This window comes from Brachyhypopomus gauderio, chromosome 17 (assembly GCF_052324685.1).
Source record: "Brachyhypopomus gauderio isolate BG-103 chromosome 17, BGAUD_0.2, whole genome shotgun sequence".
In the NCBI taxonomy this organism is placed as follows: Eukaryota; Metazoa; Chordata; class Actinopteri; order Gymnotiformes; family Hypopomidae; genus Brachyhypopomus; species Brachyhypopomus gauderio.
Window position 1 is genome coordinate 15,117,501 of NC_135227.1, and position 12,992 is coordinate 15,130,492.

A 12,992-nucleotide genomic window follows, 5' to 3' on the forward strand; every position below is an offset into this window, starting at 1 on the left:
ACTAGCTGGGTTTTCTGTTGGAGAGGTGCAGAGCGGATATTTCTTTCCGAAAACGTGACTGTTAAAGCTTCGTAACGTATAACAACGTAACGCCGAGTTGATGTTAAGGCCTTCCGCGTTTATTTTTTGCGATTGTTATGCCGTGAAATGGTTTATTTACCTTTAGGACTCCATGTAGTTTTGAAGAATCAGCTGATTAGTCCGATTTGTTGTGAAGACGCCATTTGTCTGAGCGTTTCCTAGTTGGGGGCTTTAAAGAGTGCGTGTGTGCGTCCGAGAACTGCACAACAGCGCCACCTGCCGGATGTGCTGTGTGTTTACATCCAGCCTACCGATTAACCGAGCGAGCGACGAACCAACATTTTTAATAAATCAAAAAACGTAAATATTACCTTTCTTATTACAACTTTAATTTGCAAACACAAACAGCAGTTATGTATTTTAGTAACTTTACATCACTTGCATCATCATCAATGCTTTTAATTTACAAAAAGGTACATAGAAGTGCATCATTTAGGTGGAAATGAACATGCAATAAAACCAAGTCATAGTAGGTAGTACAGAAAATGAATAATAATAATAATAATAATAATAATAATAATAATAATAATAATAATCTTTATTTGTATAGCACCTTTCATGCAGTCATGCAACTCAAAGTGCTTTACAGAATAAATAAAAGAAACAAACATAATAAAATAATGCAATAAAAACAATATTAGAAGAACAAACATAAAATTTTTCATTTTAATAATGAATTAAAAATTTTAAATAAAATAATCAAATAATAAAGCATCTAAGATCTAAACAGGGAGCTCTTGAAGTTGTATAGGGATTACATATATCTCAATATTTGATCAATGCTGCTGTAGTTATTAATATACTATACACAACGGTTAACAGCATAAGCAACAACAATAAAAACAAACCAAAATAGGTGCAACACAAATGGGAACTATGAACAGAAAATACATTATGAGATGTGTACATAATGCGGTAACAAAATAATCACCAGTCTAGGTTCATATCTGCTTTGCTCCACACATATTTCCCTCCTCTTTTGAGAAACATCCTCTCATCAAACCCACTGAACTGAATGGCGGCCTCTACCCCAACATCCAGAATGGATCTAGATGGATCTTTTCTCCCTGCACGACAATCCAAAAATCTCATCTGAAAAAACAGAAATCATGGATGTGATGTTAATCATCTTAAACCAATCATATTCATTTATACCCAGACAAACATCCTTAGACAAATAAGACAAATGAGAATAATTTTGGTCATTTCTGAAATGAGTCATCAATAGCCCTGCTGAGCCACATAAGTTCAGCTTCATTATGAATGTAAATTTGCACTAAAACACTATTTTAATGCATCCATTATATTAGAGAACTCAGATGACACACAATGACTTTCTGCAGTTTTTAGGAAAAATCACAAGAAAACCTAATGAATGCAGACTTACATATTCATCCAGAATCAAGTAGGAGTCTCTCATCTAGAAAAAAACCCAAATATTTACAATTTATTGCTAGTATAAATACAAAAAGGTCTTTGCTGCATACATTTGTGCATTACAGATGCACATGGGCCTTCACACGCGGCAGAAGAAATCTGATTATACATGGAGTTAGCATTACCTTCTGATTAGATTCGGGGACCAGGCATTCGACGCTGTGGTGGCGGTCTAGGAAATCCTGGAACTCCTGATCAGTGATGACAAATTTCTCTGCCTCTCGAAGGCTGTTCTCCCCCGTATTCTCGCCCTTAATCAGAAGACACTGGAACACCTAAAGCATCGCACCAACACAGGAGGCTGTCAGAAAACAAACAAGCGCAGAACATGTGCAGCCATGTGTTTACTGCTTGAGTGGGGAATGTATAGGGTCCTACCTTCCAGCGCACAGGGTTAAGGGAAGTGATGTGTTCAGTCATGTCTTCGTGAACATTAAATGTGTTGATAACTGAGTTGATTTTGAAGGCCACCTTGTACTCTCGGCACCAGTTGCACACTTTATGCAGGTTGTCCAAGTGGCTTTTTTTGCCCTGACCTCGACCGATGACTTTATTGGTGTCCTCATCAAAGCTGTCACAAGATATTGCTAGAATATCCAAATACTCCCCTATAAAATGAACAGTTTACCAATTTTGTTAATTGAAATCGTAAAGAATGTCATGCATGATTTGTAGACACATTCACACCATTTCATATGACCCAGAAGTAAAGCCAGTCTTCCCCTGTGCTATATACCTGCTACAGGTCTCTCTTGTAAATGAGACGCCAAGTCTCAATGGGACAACATGTATATATAAAGGTCAAATAAATGAAATGAAATGAAACTCATTTCAATGAAATGAAATTCACACAAAACGAAACGTAAACAGTAGAGATGCTAAAACGAGCTCTTGATACCATCTAGTGTTCAGAGCCTCACACACACTCACCGTATTTTCGGAACCAGTTCTCTTTGATCATGCTTCCGTTGCTGACGATGCTCACGCTCGGTAGATCCAGCTCCTGCTTGCAGTACCGCACCAGTTCTCCCAGATAAACTCCCCTTTCATGCAAGAAAGGCTCTCCGCCAGAGAAGTTGATTTTTTCCATACCTAGAAAATAGAAAAAGAATATAATATACAATACGCTATCAAAAACAACTTTTACCTAACACACAATAACTTTTAAAAAGTCTTTTTGTAGTAATAATAACTTATAAAACCTATTTTAATAACATAGCATAACATCTAATCTATTTAGTAACATAACATAACATCTAATCAATAGGGCTTGTGGAATGCCTGAGATGCACCACAGCGTTTTTGTCTGCTCGATTGATTGTTTATTATATATTTTTTGCGCACCTGTGTTTTTCAGAAGCTGTAACCCTCTCTTCGCCTCCTCAATAGGAAGAACGAACGACGTCTTTGCGGTGTGGAAGCAAAACCCGCACTTATAGTTGCACTGGCGAGTAAAGTGGTAATTTACACTTCTTGGAGTCGTCGCTTCTACTCTGGCCAGCTCCTGCGGGGTTATTTCTTTCTTGTGCTGGATCTCATTCACTCCCATCAACGCAGAGATCCACTTCAGTACACACGAGATAATAAAGTGTACATTACGTATCCAGAGTTGCAGGAACATCCTGGCACAGGTGAGCTGGGGAAGCTGCATGCTGACCTGTTTTGGTGTGTGTGCTTTAAATGACCATCTTCCATCTCGTTTATATAGCAGCTTGTCAGCTGGGTGAGGTTGCGAGTGGGAAAGGAAAACGAAACGGTAGAAACCAATATTATTTTCAAAGTTTATGGCTTCGACGTGTCAATGTTTAACGTGAAACAAGTTATGCAGGGCACGTATCTATTGGACTGCAGGGAAATGTTTGACAGTTCCGTTATTTTATTGGTTAAGCTAATGAAACTTACAGAATTGACTTGAGTCACTGGGCGAATACTAGACGCTACTTTCGGTTTCCCGCTCAGTTTCGTTTCTCGGTAATAAAATGTCCGCCGGTCCACTACACCGCACCACTGCTTGAGTGATGGCACACAGGATCATGTTCCGTCTGGCTCACTGGACCTCACGGGTATTTTCACTAGAATTTGATCTGAAGTCAGAACCACTTTATTTTGCCTTGAGCCCCAAGCCAAGAAGTGGCGGTAATGAGAAGCTACAGGCGTTTCTGGGCGCCTTGGGGAGCGGGAAGGTGTTTTCGCTGTACGTTAACGGCGATGACAGGATTCAGAGAGCGAGATCTTACGCGACTCTCAAGAAGGAGCTGTTTGAAGAGCTGCCTCCTGGATGCGAGGTCACGGACGTCGCCTCTTTCCTCCCGGACACCGACAGCTCGGTCGTGAGGGGGTTTTTACTGCGCGGCGGCTCCGCGCAATGTTTGTCGGAGCGAGTTTTAAGACGTCTTCAGCCCGACCAAGTGTGCGTGTTGTCGTACGACCGCAGCGAGGACGGACATTACCGGTGCGGGCTGTGGCGGCCCGACGCAGCAGACGCGGAGGAGAAGCGCCAGGTGTATTACGTCATACCCGCGTCACCGCCGCAGCGTCATCCGTCAACGCTCAACATCAAGAACTCGGACGTGTTCTATCGAATGGAAGACGCTTACAGAGTTCTCCAAGAGGTAGGGGACAGTTCTGATGGGGAGTGGTTCATGAATTAAGTTATGTGAAGTATTGCTTTAAAGTGCCAGGGATTTCAAGTAAGTTCACCAAAACAGGACTTGCAGTTGCAAAGTTGCAGTTCAAAGCAGTTAAGACCTTGGTGGAGTCTTTACACACTAACATTCTCTCAGCCCACATTCAGTAGCCACCTGGGGTCCTAGCCCCACCTGTTGAGGGGCTTCAATATAAATTTCAATAGATTTTTAAGGACGTAGCTTTCCTATTTAGATTTGTCTTTGAAACAAGTGTATTAACCTTTAGCTCAAAACAGCTTTACAAATAAAGAAAAAACACTGCTTCCAAAAGTTTGGGATGACCTGTTTTTTTCCTTTAATAAGTGTATTCAGTAGTAACTTATACAATGTAGGTAATAAATATTTAATTAGTATTAAAATATTAATAACAATAATATAAAAAATACACACATGCCTACATACAGTATATATAATAGAAATGTTATTTTATGTTTTAAGCATTTGGGAAAAAAATATTCTTTTCTGTCTTTTTGTTCATAGTTGTAATGATTAGAAACCAATGGAATTTTATATAATCAAGAACTTCGATTCCAATCTTTTAAGTATAACGTTTTGAACATGCATGTGCATTGAGTCAGGGATGTCCATCATTTTGTTGAGAGTAATTCTGTCCCCAGTGCAGTGACATCATCCCAGAGGCACAAGCTGTGTTAGAGATTTTGGATCACCAGGTGGACGCCAGCAGACATGAGGGAGGCTTCCCTGTCATTGTGCTTGAAGGACTGGACGCCACAGGTGACAAATGTCCTCCATGAAATCCACTGCTTTACTCACCTATAGCAAAATCACATTATACTGTATATAGATCAATATTGTCTCCCATGATTATGTGTAACTCACACGATCACTATCTGGTAACTGGTTTGGTTTAAAGTATACACATATACACATGTTCATAGTTTCGATTGGAGCTGGAGATGAGGCTTGAGCTAAAGTGCTCAGTATATTGTGCTGCACAGAGGTAAAATCAACAAAACCAAGAAACAGAACCAAGCAAGCTACAGGAAATCCAGTTCAGTCTTGGTCAAGGCTCAGTCCGTGTCTAGAAAACCAGGTCGGTTTCTGTTTTAAATATGCCCACAGTAGCAAGCTGACAGGTTGTCTAAATGACTGTGCAGGAAAAACCACTCTCACTGAAAGTCTGCAGAAGGCCCTGGGTGCCTCTCTACTGAAGTCCCCTCCGCAGTGCCTGGCCCCCTTCCGACAGCGCTTCGACTCCGAGCCCCCGCTCATCCGCCGGGCCTTCTACGCTCTGGGGAACTACCTCACAGCCGCTCAGATACGGGACGAGTCGTCAAGGGCTCCAGTGATCGTGGACAGGTTCGAAACTTTCCGTCCGTACACAGATCCACACAGCTTAGGATTTTTGCGAACCAACGGACATGCGAGCGAGAGAAACCGAGACAGAGAGAGAGGACCGGAAGGGAGACGGTGTGTGCGTACGGAACCCAAGTACCTAAACCAAAGTCTGACTGTGTTATCAACTGTTGAATCCCCTCCGACGCCAGGTACTGGCATAGCACAGCAGCGTACGCCATAGCCACAGCGGTCGGTGGGAAGGTGGAGAACCTGCCCCCCCCAGGCTCAGACATCTACGCGTGGCCTGCAGACCTGCTGCAGCCCAGCCTGGTCGTGCTCCTCGCCGTGACCCCCCAGGAACGCCTGCGGAGGCTCCAGCACAGGGGCCTGGAGAAGACAGAGGAGGAGACCCAGCTGGAAATCAATCAGCTCTTTCGCCAGAAGTAGGTCAAACTTCAGTTCCCAAAGATCGTGTTGAAAATTTGTGCGGCTTCAATAACGATGTACAAGGGGCGTCAAAACCTGGATGTTAGCTTACTATGTAAAGACAATGTATTTATCCACCCACTTTTGATAGGTGTGGTTTCTTATGTGGAAATGCATAAATGGATGTGTAATGAAAACAGATATATACTGAATGCTGGACTGTCCCCTGTACCGTTGGGTAAGCAGAGACTAGGTGAACAATTCCAAATACACTGTGACTGTAACAGGTCTTGGTGAAACAGCGGAAAGACTGAAATAGCACCAAAGTACAGAGCTAAACTACAGGGATTGTTGTATGAAGAACAAAAGCTAAGAATGCAATTAAAGTAGATAAGCAACTAATGACTGACGAAGGGAAAACATAACGCAGTGGCTATAAATACAGAGCTAGATTAGGGGGAAATGAGACTTGGGTAAAAGATGAAGAACAGAGATATATAAAACATGAGACAGGGTGGAGACTAAAACATGAAGAACAGAGATATATAAAACATGAGACAGGGTGGAGACTAAAACATGAAGAACAGAGATATATAAAACATGAGACAGGGTGGAGACTAAAACATGAAGAACAGAGATATATAAAACATGAGACAGGGTGGAGACTAAAACATGAAGAACAGAGATATAAAACATGAGATGGGGTGGAGACTAAAACAAAACAGAAACCTAACAAAATCACATAATGCTTGCACAATGGAGACCACTATGTCAGAAGGGGGAAACCATAACACGATATTAAGTTTCATTTCTGTCTTATCTTTGACATTCCTCAGACGGTTTCTGTGCAGATAGGTCACAAGACACTGTGGTTAATCAAAATCAAATTCCATTTAATTAGTTTCATTTCTGTCTTAAATTGGTTTCTGTCTTAACCTGGTTCACATTCCTCGGCCTGTGTCTGTATTTCATTTGACTTAAACTGCTTTACACTTCTTGTAAATTACATTTCTACTGTGTCGTTGTCCATTAGATCACGAAGCAAGCTGATTGTCATATTAATAAGCCACAGGAAGTATCAGGTGTCTCACATGCCAGATCGACTTTGCTTTTTTTCTTCCAGAGTTGACGAATCCTACAAGCGGATCCGAAACCCCGCCTGCGTCATTGTGGATGCCAGCCCCGCCCCGGACCAAGTGCTTCTCCAAGTGCTGTCTTTGATTAGGGGCAAATTCAGCCTGTAAACACTTGGCTTCTCTCAGCGGTTCCTCCTGAATGTTGCAGTACCTCATAGTGCCACTAGATGGTAGTGTCATGCTATAAATGCACCCCCACCCCCAGACAGCAGGGTTTCCCGCTGAACAACGTCCCAGGTCTTTGAGTGCGTTGACTGCACAGGAGGTTGATGGCTGAGGGCCAGCTTGCATCAAAAGCCATATCTGGACATGTCACAACCTGTTCCCTTCCTACCAAGCACCGCTGATGACACGAGAGGGAAAGTTATTATGAATGCTGGGACTAGATGTCAACTCCCATATACCAGGTTACAACCTTGTGAGTTTCATTCCTAGTGTGTTATGTTACCCCCCCCCCCTGCAACACAGGAACTGAACCGAAGGAGTCGGTGAATTCATCAATCACTTCAATTAGATTTCAGCACAAGGGCCCATTGTTGGTCAGCTCAACATTTGCTCCTACGAGGGCCGGGAGATGGAGAGAACACGGAACATTAAGAACTACCAAGGCCTTATGGGCCAGGAAATTCCTCCAGTTGGAGGTATTTCTTTTGAGCATTAATAAAGCGCGATGCCGTAGGAAGGTGGTTTCTTTTTCGCCTGCTGTTCAGTGTCTGATATACTTTCACCTCACCTTTTTTTTAAACAAAATGTGATTGTGAGATTACACTGGTTATGTTGAAGTCACTTGTTTGTTTGCAAATAGTGGAACATTCTTTACTTCGTTTCATAGCTGGACGTGGAAGAGGTGCTCATGCATCAAGCTTGCTGCACTCTGATCAAATGTTCTGTATTCCCCTTTAATAGTGCACACATACAGACACACACACACAGGCATACACACAGACACAAACACACGTACATACACACCAATACAATTAGGGTCATAATTCATTTATATAGTGAGTGCTATAGTTACCCCATGATAGCAAGATTAATTAGAGGTTTTAGTCGTTATGAGCTTGGCGCGCATGTGGGCTGGGGAGGACTGGGTGACCTGTCTCTCTCTCTCTCTCTCTGTCTCACTCACTGTCTCTCTCTCTCACTCTCTCTCTCTCTGAGGTAGCAGCAGTGGGAAGATGAGAGGAACGTTCATATAGCAATTAATGGACTCCTGTAGATCACTGCCAGACTTCTTTCCACGTCACTGCGCAATCACACACTCCCCTCAGCCAATTACCCAAATGCGTTCATTTTTATATATTACACCTGTACATTCCCCCACTGAGGCGAATATGCATGTCCTTCTCTGTAGTAGTAGCTGATAACACCTTCCCCATGGCCAGTATTGGACACATACCAGTCCAAACGTGATAAGATGTAGCATTTTGCTTAGATTCCTGAGATTCTTTTGTCTGATATCCATATCCATGTCTCTCTCTCTCTCTCTCTCTCTCTCTCTCTCTCTCTCACACACACACACACACACACACATACACACACACACAGTAGCACAGTGCCGTGTTGGCTAATTTTTCATCTTGTACATCCCACTGAGGAGACATGGTGTTTTAGGCTCAGTAGTCAGTATAGTCAGTACTGTTGCTTTGTACTGTACTTTTGTAGTCATGTGCACACACATTTCCGCACTTCAAAAGATGTAAAATATGCATGATGTAAAATATACATGCTGATAGTTAACATATCGTCTGCATATTCACCTAATGTAATATGAGTTTTGCCCTGTTCTTTTAACTAATGAACATAGCACATATTAAACATACAGGAATTTATTTTGACCATTTCTCTTCTCACCTGTGATAAAGTGAGGAGAACAGGATCTAAAGAGATTGTTGTGGACATTTGTGAAAGTCATAATCAGAGACTTTTCCAGTAATGAGAAATGACCTCAGGGCTGACCGCTCTGACTCCTGGTCTGGTCATGTAGTCACATGTGTTCTGTGGAATATGAACCAGCTGGTTTGAGGAGACGGACCCATCGTGAGGGGGGGTGGCAGGCCGCCCGTGTGCTCGGCAGTCCGGACTCGCTCGTTTCATTGCCGCAACAAAATGCCGAAGCCTGTCCGGAATTAGAGATGCGGCCTTCAGGTGAAAGCACATCTCTGTGGGGATCCTTCATGATGGACCTCGAAGGTACACATCAAATAGAAGCTGCTCCCCACGTGTGTGGGTGCGTGAAGGGATCGGTGGTGTGGCAGGCCTGCCTCAGACGCCCCCGCCGATGGGCCCCAGGGGGCAGTAGGGTAGGATACATCAGAAAGGTGGGGAAGAACAGCGCAGTCACTGCTAGGGTTGGGTGAGAAGGGACGGGTGGAGGTAACTGCAGAAAGTGGAGTAGGACATCGGGTTTATGGAGAGATTCCCAGACTCCGCAACATCCTTGGAGGTGAGCAGGTAGTTCCTGCTATATGCTCTAGAACAGGGAGGTCAGCAACACACAGTGCTTCACATTAGATCCAACATAGTGCTGGCAACAGTACTTGTGTACAGTAATAACATATATGAAAATAGATAAATCATAATGATCTGTCATTTTAGTTGGTTTTGTTTTCGCTTTAAATCACAAAGCATATGTACTATGGATTGGACTGTGTGATAAGGCTTAATCTAAAGAGCTTTGTTATGATAAGGGCATTGTGGGTAATATGTTAGAGTGTAGCTCTACACCCACCTGTCTTACACTTTGCATTATTCACTTTTTCATTTTTTTCTTTCAGTGCTACTAGTCTAAATTTTAACAACAAAGAAACGAGGCCGCAAGGCAGCAAAGGTACTGCAACATTTTCGTGTAACCTACTTCCCTTTTTATGTGTTTTCTTGGATCTGTAATGAAATTGTGCCGCGTGTTTGTGGCGGTGGATGGAGATGCTACACCAGGAATTGTTGAATATTTAAACATGCAGCGAGATCTCATTAAAGGCTGTACAGGCGGAGCCCATGCCACACCCCACATCAGTCTCCCCGCTAGTCTCCCAACAGCTCGCGCAGCCACTCGGGAGTCTAGTCATAACTCAGCGAAGGGTGACACAACACTTATTATCTAAAGCTTCCTGCCCCTACCACGAGCACAATGTATCATCATTCCCCGTGAAATGAGGCGCACTCTGACTGCAGATTCATAAAATCTCGGAGTGATAGAGCATCGGTTGATTTCTGTCAACCAAACGTGGAAAATACCAAAAGTAGGCAGGAAACCAAAAGACAGAAAAAAAGACCCTGGCAGCTCGATTAGGCTAATAATTCACAACACGGAGACGATAGTGATCCAAGCTCTCCTCTCCCAAATGCTCTCTCGGTAACCAAATCTTAATTCACTGCGTTGTTAGTGTTCCTTGTTTTAGCTGGACTGTCCAGTCAAATAAATTGATTTCCCATGGCGAGCTTGAAATGTTGCGTGCTCCTACTCTCTCTCTCTCTCTCTCTCTCTCTCTCTCTCTCTCTCTCTCTCTCTCTCTCTCTTTCTCTCCACACACACTATCCTTTCTTTTCCCCCAAAGGAATACATCAAAGACCAATGTTGCTGAGTTGCTTCCCAGCTGTGTGTCTGTATTCTAACCCAAAAAAGAGGTTTATTCTTGTTTTAGTACCGCTAATGGTGGGACATGTTTGAAACCATCTTCGTAACAACCGTCACTATCACACACGGATCTTTTTTTTTTTTATATATATAGCTTATTATGATATGTAGCTTTAATTTTTCATAGCATCCAAAACTGAAGTGGCGAAAAGGTCGGAACAAGTTTGCAGCAAACTAAACTCCCAGTGAAAACCACTCCAGCTACCAAAATAAAAGACCGACTTCATCCTGTACTCTTGTTTCAGCGTCAGGGGAGAAGCTAGTCTTTAACGAACCTTAGCAAGGAGACACCGATTGGTCCATGTGCGTGTGTACCGAGCTAGCGGAGGAGTTACACCAACGCGCCTCAGACTGCCCTTTGGACATTCCCTATGCATTATTAACTTCTGCACTTGTACGTTTAACCTCTTAGATCATGTGCAAACAGCTCCTGTTTGAAACACAGATCCTCATCAAAGCGCCCTTCATTATTCCTCACACATCAGCCCACATATTTCCAGGCTCCAGGAACCATGCTTGTTTGTAAATATTCCATGCCCAACCTCTTCCCCCCCACCACACACACACACACACACACACACACACACACACACACACACACACACACACACACACACACCACCACTGCCCTTCTCAGAGTGGCCAGAGGATTTTACAGTCCAGACACTTTCCAGATTTTCGTTTGGATACCCCACTTCTTAGTCACAGGCTGTTGGAAAGTGCAGCACTGAAAGCCCTGGGGTGGAGATGAGACTATCGAGATCCCGGTTCCTTATCCGGACTAAGCTCCATGAATCCCTCTACATCCATTTAGCCTTCTTGCCATGAGCTTAAGACGCAGACGTCTTCCTGTGTTCCAGCTCCCTCACTCCCCCTTAAAATATCGAGCTCATAGTTGTTCATCTCAATAATCAACCATGTGTGTGCTTGACGGGCGACCACGGGACATGCTAACAAGAAAGTGGGCTTTCTGCCAACTACCATGCTCTCCGCCCTTTATTCCCATTCTTTCTTTCTAGTTTTTTTCCCCCAAAGGTAACCATACTGTATGTCCCTGTGAGGCTAAAAAGCCTCAGGAGTTCGCACAGTTTGATATGCTATCAATCTGAAATATGGCCCCCCGTTCTAGACCTTTTAAAGAGGAGCATTCTGTGGTGGGGAAAGCCATCAATATGGTCCGCACAAATATGACACGATATCCCGAGGCCCTATGGCTGCGCGGGGACCGCTCTCGGAAAAGAAATAACGTTTTATCAACGAATCAAGGGCACTGAAAAGCCTTAAAAACCTTAAAAGCCTGACATACAGGTCTGCTCTATAAAACTCTGCGTGCAGTTACTCTCTGTGCGCTGGGCCTCATTTCTGTTGGAACATAATTGACAAACACAGCCAGTATTTATTGAGAGCAACTTCACGTATTCGATTTCTCAGGGGCACAGGACCAGAAATTCGTTTGCGATGAATTCCACCGTGAGCAGGAAGGAGTGTGACTGAACCAGGCCTGTCTAGTCGGCTTCAACCTTCGTCTCGGTACATACTGAAAATATTAAGCTCCATGTTTCACCATGTGTCCACATTTACAGCTGCCGATCCCAAATCATGCAAACTTTTTTGCTTCTGCGTTCTGTCTGTTCCAACTTGCATGTGGACATCAGAAAACCTTAGAACCTCCTGATACATATCCTGTATTTTAAAATGCTTTCAAGGATTGTAATGATATTTTTGCAGCTTTTCTCACCTTTAGTAGAGCATGCAGCCTACAAAGCAATAACCCTTCTGGATAAGGATCACTATATTCACATATGCTAACATCAAACTTGTCTAGCCTCCTTGATAAACTAGAACAATTTCTTAGCCGTGCACTAAGCATCTGTCTTATTTTCTTTTATAATTATATTTTGCATCATTGATCTCTCTAGCTTCAAGGGCCATGTGGACAGCTGTGCAGTGGTTTATGTTTTACCCAAACAAAGCTTCAAAACACTGAACTGAGATACAGATACAAATACTGGAAACAAATAACATCACACCAACCCTATAGTTCAGGCAAGGCCAACCACATCTGTTTTGAATATGTACTTCATTTTCTGATGGTCTTGTCAAAAAAGAAAAAGTGAGATGTCCTTAAACATTCTACAAGAGTCTTTCTAAAGATTCCACGGGAGCCTGTATAGAGTCTACAGGAGTCGTTCTATAGAGTCTACAAGAGTCGTTCTATAGATTCTACAGGAGTCGTTCTATAGATTCTACAGGAGTCGTTCTATAGATTCTACAGGAGTCGTTCTATAG

General features: G+C 43.0%; 2 protein-coding genes across 2 annotated transcripts; one reads left to right on the forward strand and one right to left on the reverse strand.

Annotated features, from left to right (window-relative positions):
• Positions 1–459: 459 nt before the first annotated feature.
• Positions 460–3,169, reverse strand: rsad2 (radical S-adenosyl methionine domain containing 2). Its single transcript, XM_076978119.1, has 6 exons — positions 2,863–3,169; positions 2,449–2,610; positions 1,897–2,126; positions 1,644–1,793; positions 1,469–1,501; positions 460–1,173 (listed from the first exon to the last, which is right to left on the reverse strand). The coding sequence occupies exons 1-6, from the start codon at positions 3,167–3,169 to the stop codon at positions 1,009–1,011; spliced, it is 1,047 nt and encodes a 348-aa protein (XP_076834234.1). The 3' UTR covers positions 460–1,008.
• Positions 3,170–3,226: 57 nt separating this feature from the next.
• On the forward strand, positions 3,227–8,898 carry cmpk2 (cytidine monophosphate (UMP-CMP) kinase 2, mitochondrial). The gene is made up of 5 exons (XM_076978118.1): positions 3,227–4,130; positions 4,823–4,940; positions 5,324–5,525; positions 5,714–5,947; positions 7,054–8,898. Exons 1-5 carry the CDS (start codon positions 3,537–3,539, stop codon positions 7,172–7,174), a joined length of 1,269 nt encoding a protein of 422 aa, XP_076834233.1. The 5' UTR covers positions 3,227–3,536; the 3' UTR covers positions 7,175–8,898.
• The last annotated feature ends 4,094 nt before the right edge of the window (positions 8,899–12,992 follow it).

Bases quoted from the DNA above. Each gene is read 5' to 3' on its own strand.
- cmpk2 (XM_076978118.1), top strand. From the start codon at position 3,537: ATGGCACACAGGATCATGTTCCGTCTGGCTCACTGGACCTCACGGGTA. The intron at 4,941-5,323 runs GTGACAAATGTC...ATGACTGTGCAG, and splicing joins TGAAGGACTGGACGCCACAG to GAAAAACCACTCTCACTGAA. The intron at 5,948-7,053 runs GTAGGTCAAACT...TTTTTCTTCCAG, and splicing joins AATCAGCTCTTTCGCCAGAA to AGTTGACGAATCCTACAAGC.
- rsad2 (XM_076978119.1), bottom strand. From the start codon at position 3,169: ATGCAGCTTCCCCAGCTCACCTGTGCCAGGATGTTCCTGCAACTCTGG. The intron at 2,611-2,862 runs GTGCGCAAAAAA...TCTATTTTCTAG, and splicing joins ACAGCTTCTGAAAAACACAG to GTATGGAAAAAATCAACTTC. The intron at 1,794-1,896 runs GTAGGACCCTAT...GCGATGCTTTAG, and splicing joins TTAACCCTGTGCGCTGGAAG to GTGTTCCAGTGTCTTCTGAT.